The sequence below is a fragment of the Oncorhynchus mykiss genome, chromosome 9 (genome assembly GCF_057628025.1).
Source record: "Oncorhynchus mykiss isolate SJ-2025 chromosome 9, ASM5762802v1, whole genome shotgun sequence".
NCBI classification, from domain to species: Eukaryota; Metazoa; Chordata; class Actinopteri; order Salmoniformes; family Salmonidae; genus Oncorhynchus; species Oncorhynchus mykiss.
Window position 1 is genome coordinate 22,469,628 of NC_143030.1, and position 22,208 is coordinate 22,491,835.

A 22,208-nucleotide genomic window follows, 5' to 3' on the forward strand; every position below is an offset into this window, starting at 1 on the left:
TGAAAATGATCAAATTGTTCACTTTCCTGTGATAGTTGATGTGTGTACTCATAATGTCTGTCAGCAAAGGCCCAACAAAGACACTGTGTGGCTTTTAAGAATCTGTAACAAGGTAATATATAAATGTATTACATACGTATTACACATCTGTACCATGTTATAAATCAATTTCAGTCACTTGTATCAAACAGTCCAGGTAGTCATGGATCATTACTACTAACATCAACTAAGTTATTATGAAGTGTATCTAAGTTACCAGGAGCCACACAATCACTAAAAATAAATATGATGAAGACAATGATGCGTGTGTTTACGTGTAGTTTATTTAAATTGATTTCTAGGGAGTAGTTGAATAAGTATGGGAGTTATCTCTCCTCTGTAATGTGTTGTTCTCTTTTAGTTGTGTTTATAGCATGTCACTGAAACCCACCCCCACACGTTGACAAGTTCCCAGGTACTCTGCAGTCTTCTGTAAGCCCAAGATGAGTCTGTGTCTATGCTTTGGTCAGGTGGGCCTGCTGACTTTGTACCCACAGTACCCTCCTACCTGCTCTCTGTGTCTCTGTGTCTCTATGTGGTTTTCAGCAGGATGTCTATGTGGTGTCACTGTTGTTCTCACTATCTTTACTTGTTGTTCATGTTGCCTCTGGAAGTTTACAGTCAGCAAAACAGTTATTTATTAAACTGACTAATATATATTTAGTTATCTGAAATCTGTTACAAACCACAAATAACTGCTGATGAACCATATTTGAACCCTCTTAGTTAAGCATCTTATGTGTGGTGCAGCACCATCTATTCTAACTTGTTGTCCATGGGGAGGGGCCATTTTGTGATGATGTCATGGAAGAACTTTCAGTAAATTCTCAAAAAGACATGTCTTATTAAGCACACAAACTACTGCAGGTTCCTCTGTCAGAATGAGACCAATAGAGGATCCTCCTTCTGATAGATTGCTTCCTTTTAGAACCACACTAACCACAGAGTTAAAAAGACTAGATAAAGTGTGTCACTAGCTGTTTGGCTGGGGTTGTCCAATCAGAATAGGCACTCTCAAATGTTACACTTAGTGAATGTTTCTTTGAATGATATACAGGCAATGGAGGACTGACATGAAATGTATTTGGTTCATTGTGTAGGTGTTTACCCCGCTCATGTTCACACTTGTACATACAAGGGCTCCCGAGCGGCGTAGCGTTCTAAGGCATCGCACCTCAGTGCAAGAGGCGTCACTGCAGTCCCTGGTTTGAATCCAGGCTGCATCACAACCGTCCGTGATTTGGAGTGTTAAGGGGTCGGATTCTTCTGTTATGGTGAGTGAATGAGGACCCAAAAGCGAACTAACTTAAACAGAGCTTCTTTAATAACCAAACTTAGGTAGGCTCAGATAGACCGGCAGATTCCGACAGGACAGGACAAGGTTACAGCAAACATGACGATAGTCTGGCTCAGGCATGAAACACAAACAAACAAGAATCCGACAAGGACAGGAGCAGAAACAGAGAGAGATATAGGGACCTAATCAGAGGGAAACAGGGAACAGGTGGGGAACGGGTAGTTAGAGGAGACAAGGGACAGCTGGGGGAAAGCGGGGGAGAAAAGGTAACATAACAACGACCAGCAGAGGGAGACAGGGTGAAGGGAAAGGACAGAGACAAGACACAACATGACAGTACCCCCCCACTCACCGAGCGCCTCCTGGCGCACTCGAGGAGGAAACCTGGCGGCAACGGAGGAAATCCTCGATCAGCGCACGGTCCAGCACGTCCCGAGAGGGAACCCAACTCCTCTCCTCAGGACCGTACCCCTCCCAATCGACAAGGTACTGGTGACCACGGCCCCGTGGACGCATGTCCAAAATCCTGCGGACCCTGTAGATGGGTGCGCCCTCGACAAGGATGGGGGGGGGGGGGGGAAGACGAGCGGGGGCGCGAAGAACGGGCTTAATACAGGAGACATGGAAGACCGGGTGGACGCGACGAAGGTATCGCGGAAGAAGAAGTCGAACTGCGACAGGATTAATGACCCGAGAAATACGGAACGGACCAATGAACCGCGGGGTCAACTTGCGAGAAGCCGTCTTAAGGGGAAGGTTCTGAGTGGAGAGCCAAACTCTCTGACCGCGACAATATCTAGGACTCTTAGTTCTACGCTTATTAGCAGCCCTCACAGTCTGCGTCCTATAACGGCAAAGTGCAGACCTGACCCTCTTCCAGGTGCGCTCGCAACGTTGGACAAAAGCCTGAGCGGAGGGGACGCTGGACTCGGCGAACTGAGATGAGAACAGCGGAGGCTGGTACCCGAGGCTACTCTGAAAAGGAGATAGCCCGGTCGCAGACGAAGGAAGCGAGTTGTGGGCGTATTCTGCCCAGGGGAGCTGTTCTGACCAAGACGCAGGGTTGCGAAAAGAAAGACTGCGTAAGATGCGACCAATAGTCTGATTGGCCCGTTCTGCTTGACCGTTAGACTGGGGGTGAAAGCCGGAAGAGAGACTGACGGAAGCCCCAATCAAACGGCAAAACTCCCTCCAAAATTGAGACGTGAATTGCGGACCTCTGTCCGAAACGACGTCTGACGGAAGGCCATGAATTCTGAAAACATTCTCGATGATGATTTGTGCCGTCTCTTTAGCAGAAGGAAGCTTAGCAAGGGGAATGAAATGGGCCGCCTTAGAGAACCTATCGACAACCGTAAGAATAACAGTCTTCCCCGCTGACGAAGGCAGTCCGGTGACAAAATCTAAGGCGATGTGAGACCACGGTCGAGAGGGAATAGGAAGCGGCCTGAGACGGCCGGCAGGAGGAGAGTTACCGGACTTAGTCTGCGCGCAGACCGAACAAGCAGCCACGAAACGACGCGTGTCATGCTCCCGGGTGGGCCACCAAAAACGCTGGCGAATGGAAGCAAGCGTACCCCGAACGCCAGGGTGGCCGGCTAACTTGGCAGAGTGAGCCCACTGAAGAACGGCCAGACGAGTAGGAACGGGAACGAAAAGAAGGTTCCTAGGACAAGCGCGCGGCGACGGAGTGTGAGTGAGCGCTTGTTTTACCTGCCTCTCAATTCCCCAGACAGTCAACCCGACAACACGCCCCTCAGGGAGAATCCCCTCGGGGTCAGTGGAGGCTACTGAAGAACTGAAGAGACGAGACAAAGCATCAGGCTTGGTGTTCTTAGAGCCCGGACGATAAGAAATCACGAACTCGAAACGAGCGAAAAACAGCGCCCAACGCGCCTGACGCGCATTAAGTCGTTTGGCAGAACGGATGTACTCAAGGTTCCTATGGTCAGTCCAAACGACAAAAGGAACGGTCGCCCCCTCCAACCACTGTCGCCATTCGCCTAGGGCTAACCGGATGGCGAGCAGTTCGCGGTTACCCACATCATAGTTACGTTCCGACGGCGACAGGCGATGAGAAAAATACGCGCATGGGTGGACCTTGTCGTCAGAGAGGGAGCGCTGAGAAAGAATGGCTCCCACGCCCACCTCTGACGCGTCAACCTCGACAACGAACTGTCTAGAGACGTCAGGTGTAACAAGGATAGGAGCGGATGTAAAACGATTCTTGAGGAGATCAAAAGCTCCCTGGGCGGAAACGGACCACTTAAAGCACGTCTTGACAGAAGTAAGGGCTGTGAGAGGAGCGGCCACCTGACCGAAATTACGGATGAAACGACGATAGAAGTTCGCGAAGCCGAGAAAGCGCTGCAGCTCGACGCGTGACTTAGGGACGGGCCAATCAATGACAGCTTGGACTTTAGCGGGATCCATCTTAATGCCTTCAGCGGAAATAACAGAACCGAGAAATGTGACGGAGGAGGCATGAAAAGTGCACTTCTCAGCCTTCACAAAAAGACAATTCTCTAAAAGGCGCTGGAGGACACGTCGAACGTGCTGAACATGAATCTGGAGTGACGGTGAAAAAATCAGGATATCGTCAAGGTAAACGAAAACAAAGATGTTCAGCATGTCTCTCAGGACATCATTGACTAATGCCTGAAAGACAGCTGGAGCGTTAGCGAGGCCGAAAGGAAGAACCCGGTATTCAAAGTGCCCTAACGGAGTGTTAAACGCCGTCTTCCACTCGTCCCCCTCCCTGATGCGCACGAGATGGTAAGCGTTACGAAGGTCCAACTTAGTGAAAAACCTGGCTCCCTGCAGGATCTCGAAGGCTGAAGACATAAGAGGAAGCGGATAACGATTCTTAACTGTTATGTCATTCAGCCCTCGATAATCTATGCAGGGGCGCAGAGACCCGTCCTTCTTCTTGACAAAAAAAAACCCCGCTCCGGCGGGAGAGGAGGAGGGGACTATGGTACCGGCGTCAAGAGCTACAGACAAATAATCCTCGAGTGCCTTACGTTCGGGAGCCGACAGAGAGTATAGTCTACCCCGGGGGGGAGTGGTTCCCGGAAGGAGATCAATACTACAATCATACGACCGGTGTGGAGGAAGAGAGGTGGCCCTGGACCGACTGAACACCGTGCGCAGATCGTGATATTCCTCCGGCACCCCTGTCAAATCACCAGGCTCCTCCTGTGAAGAAGAGACAGAGGAAACAGGAGGGATAGCAGACATTAAACATTTCACATGACAAGAGACGTTCCAGGAGAGGATAGAATTACTAGACCAATTAATGGAAGGATTATGACAAACTAGCCAGGGATGGCCCAAAACAACAGGTGTAAAAGGTGAACGAAAAATCAAAAAAGAAATGGTTTCGCTATGATTACCAGAAACAGTGAGGGTTAAAGGTAGCGTCTCACGCTGAATCCTGGGGAGAGGACTACCATCCAGGGCGAACAAGGCCGTGGACTCCCTTAACTGTCTGAGAGGAATGTCATGTTCCCGAGCCCAGGTCTCGTCCATAAAACAGCCCTCCGCCCCAGAGTCTATTAAGGCACTGCAGGAAGCTGACGAACCGGTCCAGCGTAGATGGACCGACAAGGTAGTGCAGGATCTTGAAGGAGAGACAGGAGTAGTAGCGCTCACCAGTAGCCCTCCGCTTACTGATGAGCTCTGGCTTTTACTGGACATGAAGTGACAAAATGACCAGCAGAACCGCAATAGAGACAGAGGCGGTTGGTGATTCTCCGTTCCCTCTCCTTAGTCGAGATGCGGATACCTCCCAGCTGCATAGGCTCAGCTCCCGAGCCGGCAGAGGAAGATGGTAGTGATGCGGAGAGGGGAGCAACGGAGAACGCGAGCTCCTTTCCACGAGCTCGGTGACGCAGATCAACCCGTCGCTCAATGCGAATAGCGAGTTCAATCAGGGAATCCACGCTGGAAGGGACCTCCCGGGAGAGAATCTCATCCTTTACCTCTGCGCGGAGACCCTCCAGAAAACGAGCGAGCAAAGCCGGCTCGTTCCAGCCACTGGAGGCAGCAAGAGTGCGAAACTCAATAGAGTAGTCTGTTATGGATCGATTACCTTGACATAGGGAAGACAGGGCCCTGGAAGCCTCCTCCCCAAAAACAGATCGATCAAAAACCCGTATCATCTCCTCCTTAAAGTCCTGATACTGGTTAGTACACTCAGCCCTTGCCTCCCAGATTGCCGTGCCCCACTCATGAGCCCGTCCAATAAGGAGAGATATGACGTAGGCGACACGAGCAGTGCTCCTGGAGTAAGTGTTGGGCTGGAGAGAAAACACAATATCACACTGGGTGAGGAACGAGCGGCATTCAGTGGGCTCCCCAGAGTAACACGGCGGGTTATTGATTCTGGGCTCCGGAGATTCGAAAGCCCTGGAAGTGGCCGGTGGATCGAGGCGGAGATGGTGAACCTGTTCTGTGAGGTTGGAGACTTGGGTGGCCAGGGTCTCAACGGCATGTCGAGCAGCAGACACTTCCTGCTCGTGTCTGCCTAGCATCGCTCCCTGGATTCCGACGGCTGAGTGGAGAGGATCCGAAGTCGCTGGGTCCATTCTTGGTCGGATTCTTCTGTTAAGGGGTCGGATTCTTCTGTTATGGTGAGTGAATGAGGACCCAAAAGCGAACTAACTTAAACAGAGCTTCTTTAATAACCAAACTTAGGTAGGCTCAGATAGACCGGCAGATTCCGACAGGACAGGACAAGGTTACAGCAAACATGACGATAGTCTGGCTCAGGCATGAAACACAAACAAACAAGAATCCGACAAGGACAGGAGCAGAAACAGAGAGAGATATAGGGACCTAATCAGAGGGAAACAGGGAACAGGTGGGGAACGGGTAGTTAGAGGAGACAAGGGACAGCTGGGGGAAAGCGGGGGAGAAAAGGTAACATAACAACGACCAGCAGAGGGAGACAGGGTGAAGGGAAAGGACAGAGACAAGACACAACATGACATGGAGTCCCGTAGGGCGGCGCACAATTGGCCTTGCGTCGTAAGGATTTGGCCAGAGTAGGCCATCATTGTAAATCAGTATTTGTTTTTAACCTACTTGCCTCATTAAATAAAGGTTAAATATAAAAAATTAAAAAATACACTATATTTTTCAAAAGTATGTGGACACCCCTTCAAATTTGTGGATTTGGCTATTTCAGCAACACCCATTGCTGACAGGTGTATAAAATCGAGCACACAGCCATTCAATCTCCATAGACAAACATTGGCAGTGGAATGGCCTTAGTGAAGAGCTCCGTGACTTTTAATGTGGCACTCATAGTATGCCACCTTTACAACAAATCAGTTTGTCAAATTTATGCCCTCCTAGAGCTGTCCGGGTCAATTGTAAGTGCTGTTATTGTGTAGTGGAAATGTCTAGGAGCAACAAAGGCTCAGCCACGAAGTGGTAGGCCACACAAGCTCAGAAAACACGACCGCCGAGTGTTGAAGCGCAAAGCGCGTTAAAATTACCTGTCCTCGGTTGCAACACTCACTACCGAGCTCCAAACTGCCTCTGGAAGCAAAGTCAGCACAATAACTGGGAGCTTCATGAAATGGGTTTCCATGGCCGAGCAGTCGCACCCAAGCGCTGGGGTGGTGTAAAGCTCGCCGCCATTGGAATCTGGAGCAGTGGAAACACGTTCTCTGGAGTTATTAATTACTTTTCACTATCTGACAGTCTGACGGACGAATCTTGTTTTGGCGGATGCCAGGAGAACGCTACCTGCCCCAATGCATAGTGCCAACTGTAAAGTTTGGTGGAGGAGGAATAATGGTCTTGGGCCCCTTAGTTCCAGTGAAGGGAAATCTTAATGCTACAGCAAACAATGACATTTTAGATGATTCTGTCCTTCCAACCTGGAAACAGTTTGGGTAAGGCCATTTCCTGTTGTAGCATGACAAGGCCCATCTGCACAAAGCGAGGTCCATACAGAAATGGTTAGTCGAGATCTGTGTGGAAGAACTTGACTGGCCTGCACAGACCCCTGAACTCAACCCCATCGGTCACCTTTGGGATTCATTGGAACGCCGACTGTGAGCCAGGCCTAATCGCCCAACATCAGTGAACAACCTAATGAATGCTCTTGTGGCACGTTTCTCATATTGGCTGGGTTCCTTTGTGTGGTGGACCATTCTTGATACACACAGGAAACTGTTGAGCATGAAACACCCAGAAGCATTGCAGTTGTTGACACAAACCGGTGTGCCTGGCACCTACTACCATACCCTGTTCAAAGGCTCTTAAGTATTTTGTCTTGCCCATTCACCCTCTGAATCACACATTCCATGTCTCAATTGTTTCAAGGCGTAAGAATCCTTCTTTAACCTGTCTCATTCCCTTCATCTACTCTGATTGAAGTGGATTTAACAAGTGACATCAATAAGGAATCATAGCTTTCACCTGGTCAGTCTATGTTATGGAAAGAGCAATTTTATGGTTTCAGATGGTGATGTTGATCCACAGATGAGAATCCTGGTCCTTCTCTCCATCATAGGAACTGGAATTCTCCTCTTCTGTCCTACCATCTTCATCATCATCTACACCAACAGTAAATAGATAAAGCTAAGACCAGTGTCAATAGACTAGAGATGGGTTTTGGAATAAAGTTGGAGATATTGTATCATCGCTATGCATTACAAATTATGATAAATTGAGATTGCTTTGTTGCTCGTATTGCATTTGAAAAATATTAGCCTGCGACTTTTAATTCAATTGAGCATCATCATGCTTCCTTATACTGTATGTCTTAATTGATTGAACCGAAATCCCTGTGTACTGAATGTGCCTTCTTTTTGCATTAATAAATATCTATTTAATCAACAGATACAGACTAAAATAGGCTTCTTCCATCTCTTAGTTTCTGTACATAAAGTATGTTTGTTTGTGCAGAGGGCTGCTGCAGAGACAACCTACTGTTACCATGCTAAAGTCACCTATGCATCATGCACTCAGTGAGCTGTTCACAGGTACCTGCACACTTTGGTCTGCTGTGAGCTCTTTGCTTTCGATAGGCCTGGTTGGCCTTTCACTCACTATGTGGTTTCAGCAGAATGTCTATGTGGTGTCAGTGTGTTTTCTCTCATGCTTGCATTGTTGATCATGACCATGACAATTAGAAACACAGTCCACTGACATACTGCATGCTATTATTTTAAACCCATTTTACTGATGGACATTTATATTTCTCTTTCCACAGTGAAACCTCAGGATTGGACATCTTTGTCCAGATAGTGCTTTCAAACAACACCATGTTTACAAAAAAAAATGACATCATCATCAAGACAATACGTGTGATTCACCAAACCTGCACAAAATATTATATAAAGTAAGCATTGGTCCACTTTAAACATTGATTATATGAGTGATTTTCAGATATGCAAACCATGGTGGGCTGAATAAGGCATTTACAAAAATGACGCACACGTCCAGTCCGACCAATCACCAATAAGCCCATTGCAGAAGTGTTCTGTACATACAGTATGTCTGTATGAATGTTTGTCCAGAGGGTTTCTGCAGAGACAACCTACTGTTACCATGTTGAACCCACCCACACATCATGCACTCAGTGAGCTGTTCACAGGTACCTGAACACTTTGGTCTGCTGAGAGCTCAAGACGAGGCAATCTCTACACTTAGGACAGGCCTGCTGAACTTCTACACATCCTGTGGTTTTCAGCAGGATGTCTATGTGGTGTCAGTCAGTTACTCTCTTCAGTTGTTGTTCTCCCCCATCACAATTAGAAACACAGACCCACTGACATACTGCATGACATGTAGACTAACACAGTATCTTATCACTTACAAGATCATAGGTTTTATCAAATCTTGAATTGTAATCATTCATTTACAGAGTGTAGAGTAGAAGGTGTATCCAGACTACAGCCAAGAGCCCTACCCACCCAGGAACACCTCTGACCCCTACTAAACTCTAAGGTGTTACACTTAATGTTACTGTGAAATAGTGAAAGTAAGACTGACATAAAATAGACTTGCTTCATCCTGTAGGTGTTACCCCCTTATAGACTCATGATGCTCCACTCCTATTCATCCTGTACATACAGTATCAAGTCATGTTCTATGAATAACAGTCCTCCTATAGGTCATCAGGAGAACTGTAACTGCTGCAAGTGATGGAACCAAAGATATCTAAGGCACACAACTGATGTTGATACAAAGAGCATACAGGTACATGTAATGTATGCTTAAAAAGTACAAAAGTGCAAACTACTATTTAAAAAACAACAACAACCTTTGATGGTAAATCAGGTGTTAAATCAATCAATCAAATGAATTTATAAAGCCCTTTTTACATCAGCCGATGTCACAAAGTGCTGTACAGAAAACGATGATTGCCAGAAAAGAAAAATGGTTTTTGGATGATATTTGAATTGTTCAGGCTATCCAGATAAGAGTATTAGACAGCTTTCATCCAGCCATGTGTTGCAAATGACCAAAATTGGTCCACTTTTAGCATTGATTATATATAGTAAGTGATTCTCAGTTAACCTGTGAAGACCACGGTGGGCTGTATAAGGCATCAACAAAAATGATGCGTACAGTTCAACCAATCACCGAATTGCCCACTGTTGAAATGTTGTTTACATGGGTAGACTGCTTCCACTCCAGACACAGTTAGTAAAGAGGATGACAACCTAATAGATGATCAATTCAATGTCAATTCAATTTTCATTTCAAATTCAATTCAATTTAAAAGGCTTTATTGGCGAAGCAAGTGCCAACGTAAGTGCCAAAGCAAGTAAAATAGATAATAAACAAAAGTGAAAAAAACTATAAAAACATCCCTTTTTTTGTGGCAACAGGTCACAAATATCGCTGCTGTGATGGCACACTGTGGTATTTCGCCCAAAATATATGGGAGTTTATCAAAATGTGATTTGTTTTCAAAATCATTGTAGGTGTGTGTAATCTGAGGGAAATATGTTTCTCTAATATGGTCATACATTTGGTAGGAGGATAGGAAGTGCCGCTCAGTGTCCACCTCATTTTGTGGGCAGTGTGAACATAGGCTGTCTTCTCTTGAGGGCCAGGTCTGCCTTAATTTCTCAATAGCAGGGCTATGCTCACCGATTCTGTACATAGTCAAAGATTTACTTCATTTTGGGTCAGTCAAGGTGTTTTCTCATGATTTGTTTTGGTCTAATTGTGTTGCTGTCCTGGGGCTCTGTGGGGTCTGTTTGTGTTAGTGACCAGGACCAGCTTGCTTAGAGGGCTCTTCTCTCTAGGGGATGGCTTTGTTATGGAAGGTCTGGGAATTCCTTCCTTTTTGGAGGTTGTAGAATTTAACTTCTCTTGTCTGGATTTTGATAGTTAGCGGGTATCAGCCTAATTCTGCTCTGTATGCATTATTTGGTGTTTTACATTGTACACAGAGGATATTTTTGCAGAATTCTGTGTGCAGAGTCTCAATTTGAATTTTGTCCCATTTTGTGTATTCTTGGTTGGTGAGCAGACCCCAGACCTCACAACCATAAAGGGAAAGGGGTTCTATAACTGATTCAAGTGTTTTTAGCCAGATCCTAAATGGTATGTCAAATGTTATGCTCCTATTGATGGCATAGAAGGCCCTTCTTGCCTTGTGTCTCAGTTCGTTCACAGCTTTGTGGAAGTTACCTGTGGCGCTGATGTTTAGGCCGAGGTATGTATAGTTTTTTGTGTGCTCTTTGTGTGCTCTAGGGCAACGGTGTCTAGATGGATCATCACACTCTGCCTGTTATTTCAACTTCTCGGGGAGATGGGTAGGTCCAACTTGTATTTTTAAGTGCTTATAGGGGGTACACACTAAATTTGTAGACACCCAGGAACTTTAACGGTACCAAGCTGGACATCAAGGGTAGGTGAAATGTCTTACATGTCTGTTTATATCCATTGTTTAATCTACTGTGTCAAACTGTACACAGTTGTAGTTATTTACATCACATTAGAAAACGTCCAATCATTTTCCGGGACAATGGCGCAGACCCTCTTCTCTTGGTGTACTGCCTGAGCTCAGCATTGGGTCTCTCGTTTACCCTGATCATTGTCCTTGGTAGCATCATGTACAAGATGAACAAGAGAAAGTGTCTGCAGTGTAGAGGTAAGTATAGTCCCATACCAAATAAATGAATGATGTATGTAGCAGGTAAAGTCCTTCTGTCACGACTTCCGCCGAAGTCGGTCCCTCTCCTTGTTCGGGTACCACCGATCCATGTTTCAGTTTTGTTTTGTTTTGTCTGTATTAATCACACCTGGTTTCAATTCCCATATCATGTTCTTATTTAACCCTCTGGCATACATTTCTGTTCTGTCTGTGATTGTTGGTGTCTTAGTGGTTGTTGTAGGTGTTAGTTTGTATGTATTTTCCTATTTGGAATCTTGCTTGACTTTTGTGAGTGAACTCCGTTGTGTTGCTCAAACCTGTGTCCTGTGCCTGACTCCGCTACCTCTCTGCACCCAATCGCTGACACGTTCATAGAAGTTGCTCTTCTTTGATATCACCAGATGTGTCTGTTATGGAAGAAGGAGTTGTATTTTTTTTTTATCTATGTTTCTTTTCAGGACCCGTCTCTCAGAGAAGAGGTCCAGAGGTCTCCTCTTCAGATCCAGGGGTAAGCAGAATTCCTGATGTTGTATTACCATAAAAAGAAGTGTGAAAGGGGTTACAATAAAATCATTTTATAATTGTTCTTCACAGGCCCAAGATGCAGACAGTTTCCATGAAGTATTCTGAAACTGAGCAACAAGAAGAACAGGTCTGTAGGACAGAGAAGCAACATGTAGGAAGAGACGGTGTACTCTGGGAACAGACTGGATGAATGACACAGCCTTACTTGTTAACTTTATTCACTGTAACTGTAATGAATAAGGTGCATTGTTTCTCCGCAAAACTCATTTGACAATGACTACCTTGTGATAAGATGAATAAAACATTTAACAATAATCAAGACAAAGGAAGTTGAAGGTATTTATTTTGGGCCATACTCAGCCATAATCAGAAAATAAGACACAGTAGTACGGCTTTAAATTAGTAAACAAGATGAGGTTTTAAATCTTTTTTATTTTGTCTTTTAGATTGGAATGCTTCTCAGCAAAGCCAGTATGGGAATCCTTATGCCAACACGTCAGACCAAGAGGTTAGCAGAGTTGCTGTATCAAGAGTGAGACTGGATAAGAGTATTAAAGCAAAATATTACAGCATTAGATTTAACCCAGAGTCTGAATTGAGTGAGTCTGTGTTTCATCTCCATAGCTCCACAGTGACGATGATGCCCTGAACTATACTACCCTGATGTTCACTGAAATGAAGAGTACCAAGCCCAGGAGACAGAGGAGAGAACAAAGAGAGGAAGAAACCATCTACTCTGGTTGACTCATCAAGACAGGATGTGACATGTAAGGGTCATCCAATCAGCATCATTTTAAGTTATGTTCCACTCTTCCTCTGAACTCAACTTTGATCTTGACTGTTCCAGTGTGAACTGGCTATTATATACATTTCTCATTTGCTGTAGGATGCCTTTGCATGGGCCTAGTTTTGCCTAATATAAATGTAAAATAACTCATTTCCAGAACATAATTGTCCTCCAAGTGTGAAAGCTGATACTTGGATGGTTTCATAAGTCTCAAATCCTCAGCAGTAGTGGCTGAGGTTGACTTGTTTTTGTAGAAGTGTGCAACAAAATGTATAGATTTTTCAAATCTTTATTTTGTCAAAAAGGTGCCAAAAACACCAGAGTTCACTTCCTCCTGAAAGCTTTGAATTGCCTTCTACAGACATGAAGTGAGAAATACAATGTATTTCAAAGAGTGTATGTCAAAGAGGACATATGTACCGGTAGTCTCAGCCACCGACCCAACTGATGAAAAAATACAGACAAGTAACTCTGACTGTACATCATTTGAAGGGCTTCTCTAACTATGGTATGCCACAGGACACATGTTAGATTGTAGTTTTTATCACATGTTTTATGCCTGTTCAGACAGCCAATAATATCACTCAGTTCAGAGTTTCCGCCTACTTCATAATGATTACCCAATGAGTGTCATCATATAAATGGTGCCCAGTTGTCAGACCCACACACTGTACAGTGCAGAAAGGACATTCAAATTATGATTATATATTGGACAATCTTTTTGTTTTATGGCAATTTTGGTAAGCAAGAAATATAAATGTGGATCCTTTTACTTTTTTACATCAGTCTTTTTGAATCCATTTGAATGACTATGTAGTCTGAATAATGATAATAATGTATAATTCTGTACTATAACTTTGTCTGATATATTTAGTTTGTTTGCTTCACAGGTTGTGCACTTAACCAGGATGTAATCCAAACAGACCCTGTGATAGTTACACGCCTGGGACAAAGTGTAACTCTCACATGCTTTTGTCAACATGATTTGCTGATCAGAGTCTCTTGGTTCAAGCAATCTGTTGGACAGAAGCCTCTTCTCATGGCATCATCATATTATCGCTCTAAAAATAATTTGCATTTTACCAAGGACTTTAATGAGACTAAACGTTTAAGTGTGAAGAGAGGAATTGACAGCTTTAACCTGACCATCTCAAAGACAGAGTCAGGGGACTCAGCTATATACTACTGTGGTGCTATGGAAGTGGGCCAAGTCACATTTGGAGAAGGAACATTTTTAATTGTCAAAGGTAACTTAAATTGCTTCCTAATGTGTGTTCATATAATGCTAAATTAATGAATCTAGCAAAAAAATGGAATGTACACACCATGATCTTACTCACTCTCTTCAGATTCAGGGTCCAACAGCATGTCTGTGCTTCAGCAGCCTTTGTCTGAGTCAGTTCAGCCAGGAGAATCTGTGACTCTGAACTGTACAATACACACTGAGACCTGTGCAGGAGAGTACAGTGTCTATTGGTTTAGACAAGGTTCAGGAGAATCCCGTCCAGGAATCATTTACACCCTTAGAGACAAGAGTGATTGGTGTGAGAAAAGTCCAGAGGCTTGTCCTCCTGAGGCTGGGTCTCCTACACAGAGTTGTGTCTACAACCTCCCCAAGAGGAACCTCAGCCTCTCTGATGCTGGGACTTACTACTGTGCTGTGGCCTCATGTGGGGAGATACTGTTTGGGAACGGGAACAAGGTGGATGTTGAAGGTAAGTTGTGCATAACCAAAATACGGCACTACTACATCAATATCGATATGTAAATCTTTCACCTTTAGTTGATAGTAGATTTCAAATGATTTAACTTTAATAGCTAACGTTTATGCCAAATGCATTGAGAAAAAAGAAAGAATAGAAAATAATTAAGCCTTGCTTTTTAAGTTTCAGACCTGTTGGGTGATAAGAGTAATCTTCTTTTCTTCGTATTTATATCTGGCCTGACAACTGCTGTGATTCTGAGTGTGATTGTCAACATTATCCTCTGTGTGATAATGAAGAGGTCACGATGTGAACACTGTGCAGGTACAGTAAAAGTCTTCATAATAATAGTAACATTAATAATAGTTACAGATCAAAAGAATGGTGAAAGCTCACCCTTCTTTTACCACTTACCTCTCTGGCCTACTTCATTTTGAAGCAGACAATATGACATTCACAGTAGTATGTCTTTTTATTAGTAAACAAGAAAAGGTTTAGAATATATTGAATGTTTTGACATTTGTCTTTTAGCGGGGACCCCTTTTCAGCAAAGCCACTATGGGAATCCTCATTCCAACACCTCAGACCAACAGGTTAGCTGGATCAGTTCCACTGTATCAAGAGTGCGCCTGGATAAGCATAAGAGTACAGCATTAGATTTGACACAGTCTGAACTGAGTGAGTCTGTGTTTCATCCCCACAGCTCCACGGTGACGATGATGGCCTGAACTACGCTGCCGTGAAGTTCACTGACAAGAAGCCCGGGAGACAGAGGAGAGAACAGAGTGAGGAAGAAACCATCTACTCTGGTGTGAGTCATCAAGTCAGGATGTGACAGTCCTCCAATCAGCATCATTTTGAGCCCTACTGACCTCCACTTTAAGCTAGACTGTGTCTGTGTGTGACTTGGCTGTTTTGATCATTCCTCATTTGCTGTCAAATGTAATAGTCGGGTCTAGCTGAAGAGACAGTCACTGCATTGGAAAATTCTCCTAATAACGACATAGAATCCCTCAGATGTAGAGCATAAGTGTCCGGCAAGTGTGAAAGATGATTCTAGGATGGTTTCAGAAGTCTCAAATCCTCACCAATAGTGGCTGAGGTTGACTGACTGGATCCATTTGTTTTTGTAGAAGTGTACAACAAAATGTATATAATGCTTTACAAATGTCTGAACTCTTCCCTTTGATGATATTAGTTGTAACATGGAACTCTGTAACCTGCCTATATGTGTGTGTGACAGTTCAATAAACACTTTTTTTGGTTTCCTATGTTTATTCACTTGCCCAGTTCTTACCACTTATCTTGTCTTAGATTTTCTTCCAATTTGACATGAGTGTTTTGTGTAGATCGTTGACAAAAAATGACAATTACATTAATTTGAATCCCACTTTGTGTCACAATGAAATGTGAATCCAATGTTGGTGTAGACTTTCTAAAGGCATTGTATGTGCTGCTAGTCTCAGCAACTGACCCAAATGATGAAAAAATACAAACCAGTAACTCTGACTTCATACCACTCCTCCCTTTGTGATAGCACTCCTTTGTGATAGCGTGAGCATTTTAGAGAGAATAGCATCATTGATTCATCTATGAATACATACGGTATCTGTATGTAAAGTGGGGCATTATTTTGACCTCACTTCCTCTTCAAACAACCAATGGAGCCAACCTAAAAGTTGTGCCTCCTGGGGTGCATGTAGATACATATTTCCGCTGATGCTGTTACCTCACTTTGTCTCTTGACCCTCATCTCTGTTACACCAGACCAGAGAGAAGAAGTTGAGATGTTCAGGTAGTGTCTAGTCCTGGTTATCATTCCAGTTTAACAACTTAAAATACTATTTGTAAACCAAGGATTCTAATATTTCTTACTCCTGAATCAATGTTTAACAATGTTTCATTCACACACTCAAGGAAACCAAACACTGTACACCACACCCACATAAATTCTCATTCTGAAAGGTGGGGTACTGTTTTATTAAGAGTAATGTTGTAAAATATGGCTAATTATGTTAATTGTTGTACAGCAGCCTGTGTCTGAGTCAGTCCAGCCAGGAGACACTGTCCCCAGTGGAAGTTGTGCCCCTGAAATTACATATTGGTTTCCTTACCCTATAAGCAGTCTATGGACAAGATATAACAGCAATCCTTGCTTTGGTTTAGTTTACATGGCACTGTTTCTAAATGCTAATATTTTAGCATTTGTGGCACATATCCCGTTCAAGTCATGGGTCCAATATTAGCCTTTTTCACACATAAAGTCCAAATCATTTGAAGGTATCTCAAATTAATTCTGAAGCTCAACAGAGTCACTTATAGATGATAGAACATGATGCACAAAACATTGCTCAAATCAGTACCTTCTGCAACTTTGTGCACTTTTTTGGATACTATGTCTTGAACATGAGGTAATTATTCACATAATCAGATCACCATAGGAAACAGATTTACTGACATGTAGACTTTCTTGTCAGGTTGGAAACGGGACCAAGCTTGACATCAAAGGTAAGTGATATATTTTGTTAATAAACAGTGTGGCAAAAAAGTATTTAGTCAGCCACCAATTGTGCAAGTTCTCCCGCTTAAAAAGATAAGAGAGGCCTGTAATTTTCATCATAGGTACACTTCAACTATGACAGACAAAATGAGAAGAAAAAAAATCCAGAAAATCACATTGTAGGATTTTCAATGACCACCTACAAACAAGCAAGATTTCTGGCTCTCATAGACCTGTAACTTCTTCTTTAAGAGGCTCCTCTGTCCTCCACTCGTTACCTGTATTAATGGCACCTGTTTGAACTTGTTATCAGTATAAAAGACACCTGTCCACAACCTCAAACAGTCACACTCCAAACTCCACTATGGCCAAGACCAAAGAGCTGTCAAAGGACACCAGAAACAAAATTGTAGACCAGCACCAGGCTGGGAAGACTGAATCTGCTATAGGTAAGCAGCTTGGTTTGAAGAAATCAACTGTGGGAGCAATTATTAGGAAATGGAAGACATACAAGACCACTGATAATCTCCCTCGATCTGGGGCTACACGCAAGATCTCACCCCGTGGGGTCAAAATCGATCACAAGAACAGTGAGCAAAAATCCCAGAACCACACGGGTCGACCTAGTGAATGACCTGCAGAGAGCTGGGACCAAAGTAACAAAGCCTACCATCAGTAACACACTACGCCGCCAGGGACTCAAATTCTGCAGTGCCAGACGTGTCCCCCTGCTTAAGCCAGTACATGTCCAGGCCCGTCTGAAGTTTGCTAGAGAGCATTTGGATGATCCAGAAGAAGATTGGGAGAATGTCATATGGTCAGACGAAACCAAAATATAACTTTTTGGTAAAAACTCAACTCGTCGTGTTTGGAGGACAAAGAATGCTGAGTTGCACCCAAAGAATACTATACCTACTGTGAAGCATGGGGGTGGAAACATCATGCTTTGGGGCTGTTTTTCTGCAAAGGGACCAGGACGACTGATCCGTGTAAAGGAAAGAATGAATGGGGCCATGTATCGTGAGATTTTGAGTGAAAACCTCCTTCCATCAGCAAGGGCATTGAAGATGAAACGTGGCTGGGTCTTTCAGCATGACAATGATCCCAAACACAACGCCTGGGCAACGAAGGAGTGGCTTCGTAAGAAGCATTTCAAGGTCCTGGAGTGGCCTAGCCAGTCTCCAGATCTCAACCCCATAGAAAATCTTTGGAGGGAGTTTAAAGTCTGTGTTGCCCAGCAACAGCCCCAAAACATCACTGCTCTAGAGGAGATCTGCATGGAGGAATTGGCCAAAATACCAGCAACAGTGTATGTAAACCTTGTGAAGACTTACAGAAAACGTTTGACCTCTGTCATTGCCAACAAAGGGTATACAACAAACTATTGAGATAAACTTTTGTTATTGACCAAATACTTATTTTCCACCATAATTTGCAAATAAATTCATTAAAAATCCTACAATGTGATTTTCTGGATTTTTTTTCTCATTTTGTCTGTCATAGTTGAAGTGTACCTATGATGAAAATTAAAGGCCTCTCTCATCTTTTTTAGTGTTAGAACTTGCACCATTGGTGACTGACTAAATAGTTTTTTGCCCCACTATAAATAGTACAGCATTAGATTTGACCCAGAGTCTGAATTGAGGGAGTCTGTGTTTCATCTCCATAGCTCCACAGTGACGATGATGCCCTGAACTATACTACCCTGATGTTCACTGAAATGAAGAGTACCAAGCCCAGGAGACAGAGGAGAGAACAGAGAGAGGAAGAAACCATCTACTCTGGTTGACTCATCAAGACAGGATGTGACATGTAAGGGTCATCCAATCAGCATTATTCTAAGTTATGTTCCACTCTTCCTCTGAACTCAACTTTGATCTTGACTGTTCCAGTGTGAACTGGCTATTATATACATTTCTCATTTGCTGTAGGGATGCTTTTGCATGGGCCTAGTTTTGCCTGATATAAATGTAAAATAACTCATTTCCAGAACATAATTGTCCTCCAACTGTGAAAGCTGATACTTGGATGGTTTCATAAGTCTCAAATCCTCAGCAGTAGTGGCTGAGGTTGACTTGTTTTTGTAGAAGTGTGCAACAAAATGTATAGATTTTTCAAATCTTTATTTTGTCAAAAAGGTGCCAAAAACACCAGAGTTCACTTCCTCCTGAAAGCTTTGAATTGCCTTCTACAGACATGAAGTGAGAAATACAATGTATTTCAAAGAGTGTATGTCAAAGAGGACATATGTACCGGTAGTCTCAGCCACCGACCCAACTGATGAAAAAATACAGACAAGTAACTCTGACTGTACATCATTTGAAGGGCTGCTCTAACTATGGTATGCCACAGGACACATGTTAGATTGTAGTTTTTATCACATGTTTTATGCCTGTTCAGACAGCCAATAATATCATTCAGTTCAGAGTTTCCGCCTACTTCATAATGATTACCCAATGAGTGTCATCATATAAATGGTGCCCAGTTGTCAGACCCACACACTGTACAGTGCAGAAAGGACATTCAAATTATGATTATATATTGGACAATCTTTTTGTTTTATGGCAATTTTGGTAAGCAAGAAATATAAATGTGGATCCTTTTACTTTTTTATATCAGTCTTTTTGAATCCATTTGAATGACTATGTAGTCTGAATAATGATAATAATGTATAATTCTGTACTATAACTTTGTCTGATATATTTAGTTTGTTTGCTTCACAGGTTGTGCACTTAACCAGGATGTAATCCAAACAGACCCTGTGATAGTTACACGCCTGGGACAAAGTGTAACTCTCACATGCTTTTGTCAACATGATTTGCTGATCATAGTCGCTTGGTTCAAGCAATCTGTTGGACAGAAGCCTCTTCTCATGGCATCATCATATTATCGCTCTAAAAATAATTTGCATTTTACCAAGGACTTTAATGAGACTAAACGTTTAAGTGTGAAGAGAGGAATTGACAGCTTTAACCTGACCATCTCCAAGACAGAGTCAGGGGACTCAGCTATATACTACTGTGGTGCTATGGAAGTGGGCCAAGTCACATTTGGAGAAGGAACATTTTTAATTGTCAAAGGTAACTTAAATTGCTTCCTAATGTGTGTTCATATAATGCTAAATTAATGAATCTAGCAAAAAAATGGAATGTACACACCATGATCTTACTCACTCTCTTCAGATTCAGGGTCCAACAGCATGTCTGTGCTTCAGCAGCCTTTGTCTGAGTCAGTTCAGCCAGGAGAATCTGTGACTCTGAACTGTACAATACACACTGAGACCTGTGCAGGAGAGTACAGTGTCTATTGGTTTAGACAAGGCTCAGGAGAATCCCGTCCAGGAATCATTTACACCCTTAGAGACAAGAGTGATTGGTGTGAGAAAAGTCCAGAGGCTTGTCCTCCTGAGGCTGGGTCTCCTACACAGAGTTGTGTCTACAACCTCCCCAAGAGGAACCTCAGCCTCTCTGATGCTGGGACTTACTACTGTGCTGTGGCCTCATGTGGGGAGATACTGTTTGGGAACGGGAACAAGGTGGATGTTGAAGGTAAGTTGTGCATAACCAAAATACGGCACTACTACATCAATATCGATATGTAAATCTTTCACCTTTAGTTGATAGTAGATTTCAAATTATTTAACTTTAATAGCTAACGTTTATGCCAAATGCATTGAGAAAAAAGAAAGAATAGAAAATAATTAAGCCTTGCTTTTTAAGTTTCAGACCTGTTGGGTGATAAGAGTAATCTTCTTTTCTTCGTATTTATATCTGGCCTGACAACTGCTGTGATTCTGAGTGTGATTGTCAACATTATCCTCTGTGTGATAATGAAGAGGTCACGATGTGAACACTGTGCAGGTACAGTAAAAGTCTTCATAATAATAGTAACATTAATAATAGTTACAGATCAAAAGAATGGTGAAGGCTCACCCTTCTTTTACCACTTACCTCTCTGGCCTACTTCATTTTGAAGCAGACAATATGACATTCACAGTAGTATGTATTTTTATTAATAAACAAGAAAAGGTTTAGAATATTTTGAATATTTTGACATTTGTCTTTTAGCGGGGACCCCTTTTCAGCAAAGCCACTATGGGAATCCTCATTCCAACACCTCAGACCAACAGGTTAGCTGGATCAGTTCCACTGTATCAAGAGTGCGCCTGGATAAGCATAAGAGTACAGCATTAGATTTGACACAGAGTCTGAACTGAGTGAGTCTGTGTTTCATCCCCATAGCTCTACGGTGACGATGATGGCCTGAACTATGCTGGACTAAAGTTCACTGACAGGAAGCCCAGGAGACAGAGGAGAGAACAGAGAGAGGAAGAAACAATCTATTCTAGTGTGAGTTATCAAGTCAGGATGTGACAGTCCTCCAATCAGCATCATTTTAAGTTGAGCCCTACTGACCTCCACTTTGAGCTTGACTGTGTCTGTGTGACTTGGCTGTTTTGTACTTTCCTCATCTGTTATACAATGTAATAGTCGGGCCAAGCAGAAGAGACTGTCACTGCATTGGCAAATTCTCATAATAATGACATAGAATCGTTCAGATGCAGAGCATAAGTGTCCGGCAAGTGTGAAAGATGATTCTAGGATGGTTTCAGAGTCTCAAATCCTCACCAATAGTGGCTGAGGTTGACTGACTGGATCCATTTGTTTTTGTAGAAGTGTACAACAAAATGTTTATAATGATTTACAAATGTCTGAACTCTTCCCTTTGATGATATTAGTTGTAACATGGAACTCTGTAACCTGCCTATATGTGTGTGTGACAGTTCAATAAACACTTTTTTTGGTTTCCTATGTTTATTCACTTGCCCAGTTCTTACCACTTATCTTGTCTTAGATTTTCTTCCAATTTGACATGAGTGTTTTGTGTAGATCGTTGACAAAAAATGACAATTACATTAATTTGAATCCCACTTTGTGTCACAATGAAATGTGAATCCAATGTTGGTGTAGACTTTCTAAAGGCATTGTATGTGCTGCTAGTCTCAGCAACTGACCCAAATGATGAAAAAATACAAACCAGTAACTCTGACTTCATACCACTCCTCCCTTTGTGATAGCACTCCTTTGTGATAGCGTGAGCATTTTAGAGAGAATAGCATCATTGATTCATCTATGAATACATACGGTATCTGTATGTAAAGTGGGGCATTATTTTGACCTCACTTCCTCTTCAAACAACCAATGGAGCCAACCTAAAAGTTGTGC

General features: G+C 43.1%; 2 protein-coding genes and 1 long non-coding RNA gene across 3 annotated transcripts; all 3 read left to right on the forward strand.

The window, feature by feature from the left end:
• The first annotated feature begins 13,432 nt into the window (after nt 1-13,432).
• On the forward strand, nt 13,433-15,754 carry LOC110531683 (uncharacterized). Its single transcript, XM_090185627.1, has 6 exons — nt 13,433-13,520; nt 13,671-14,027; nt 14,130-14,495; nt 14,667-14,807; nt 15,015-15,076; nt 15,187-15,754. The coding sequence occupies exons 1-6, from the start codon at nt 13,478-13,480 to the stop codon at nt 15,316-15,318; spliced, it is 1,101 nt and encodes a 366-aa protein (XP_090041753.1). The 5' UTR covers nt 13,433-13,477; the 3' UTR covers nt 15,319-15,754.
• Nucleotides 15,755-19,457: 3,703 nt separating this feature from the next.
• Nucleotides 19,458-20,584, forward strand: LOC149980838 (uncharacterized). Its single transcript, XM_090185783.1, has 3 exons — nt 19,458-19,470; nt 19,707-20,063; nt 20,166-20,584. Exons 1-3 carry the CDS (start codon nt 19,458-19,460, stop codon nt 20,582-20,584), a joined length of 789 nt encoding a protein of 262 aa, XP_090041909.1.
• A 124-nt stretch (nt 20,585-20,708) lies between these two features.
• LOC149980839 (uncharacterized) lies at nt 20,709-21,794 on the forward strand. Its single transcript, XR_016483474.1, has 3 exons — nt 20,709-20,843; nt 21,051-21,112; nt 21,225-21,794. It is a non-coding gene; the product is annotated as an uncharacterized LOC149980839 (long non-coding RNA).
• The last annotated feature ends 414 nt before the right edge of the window (nt 21,795-22,208 follow it).

Coding starts and splice junctions, on each gene's coding strand:
- LOC110531683 (XM_090185627.1), top strand. CDS start 13,478: ATGATTATATATTGGACAATCTTTTTGTTTTATGGCAATTTTG. Junction 14,028..14,129: donor AACATTTTTAATTGTCAAAG/GTAACTTAAATT, acceptor CACTCTCTTCAG/ATTCAGGGTCCAACAGCATG. Junction 15,077..15,186: donor CCAACACCTCAGACCAACAG/GTTAGCTGGATC, acceptor TCATCCCCACAG/CTCCACGGTGACGATGATGG.
- LOC149980838 (XM_090185783.1), top strand. Junction 20,064..20,165: donor AACATTTTTAATTGTCAAAG/GTAACTTAAATT, acceptor CACTCTCTTCAG/ATTCAGGGTCCAACAGCATG.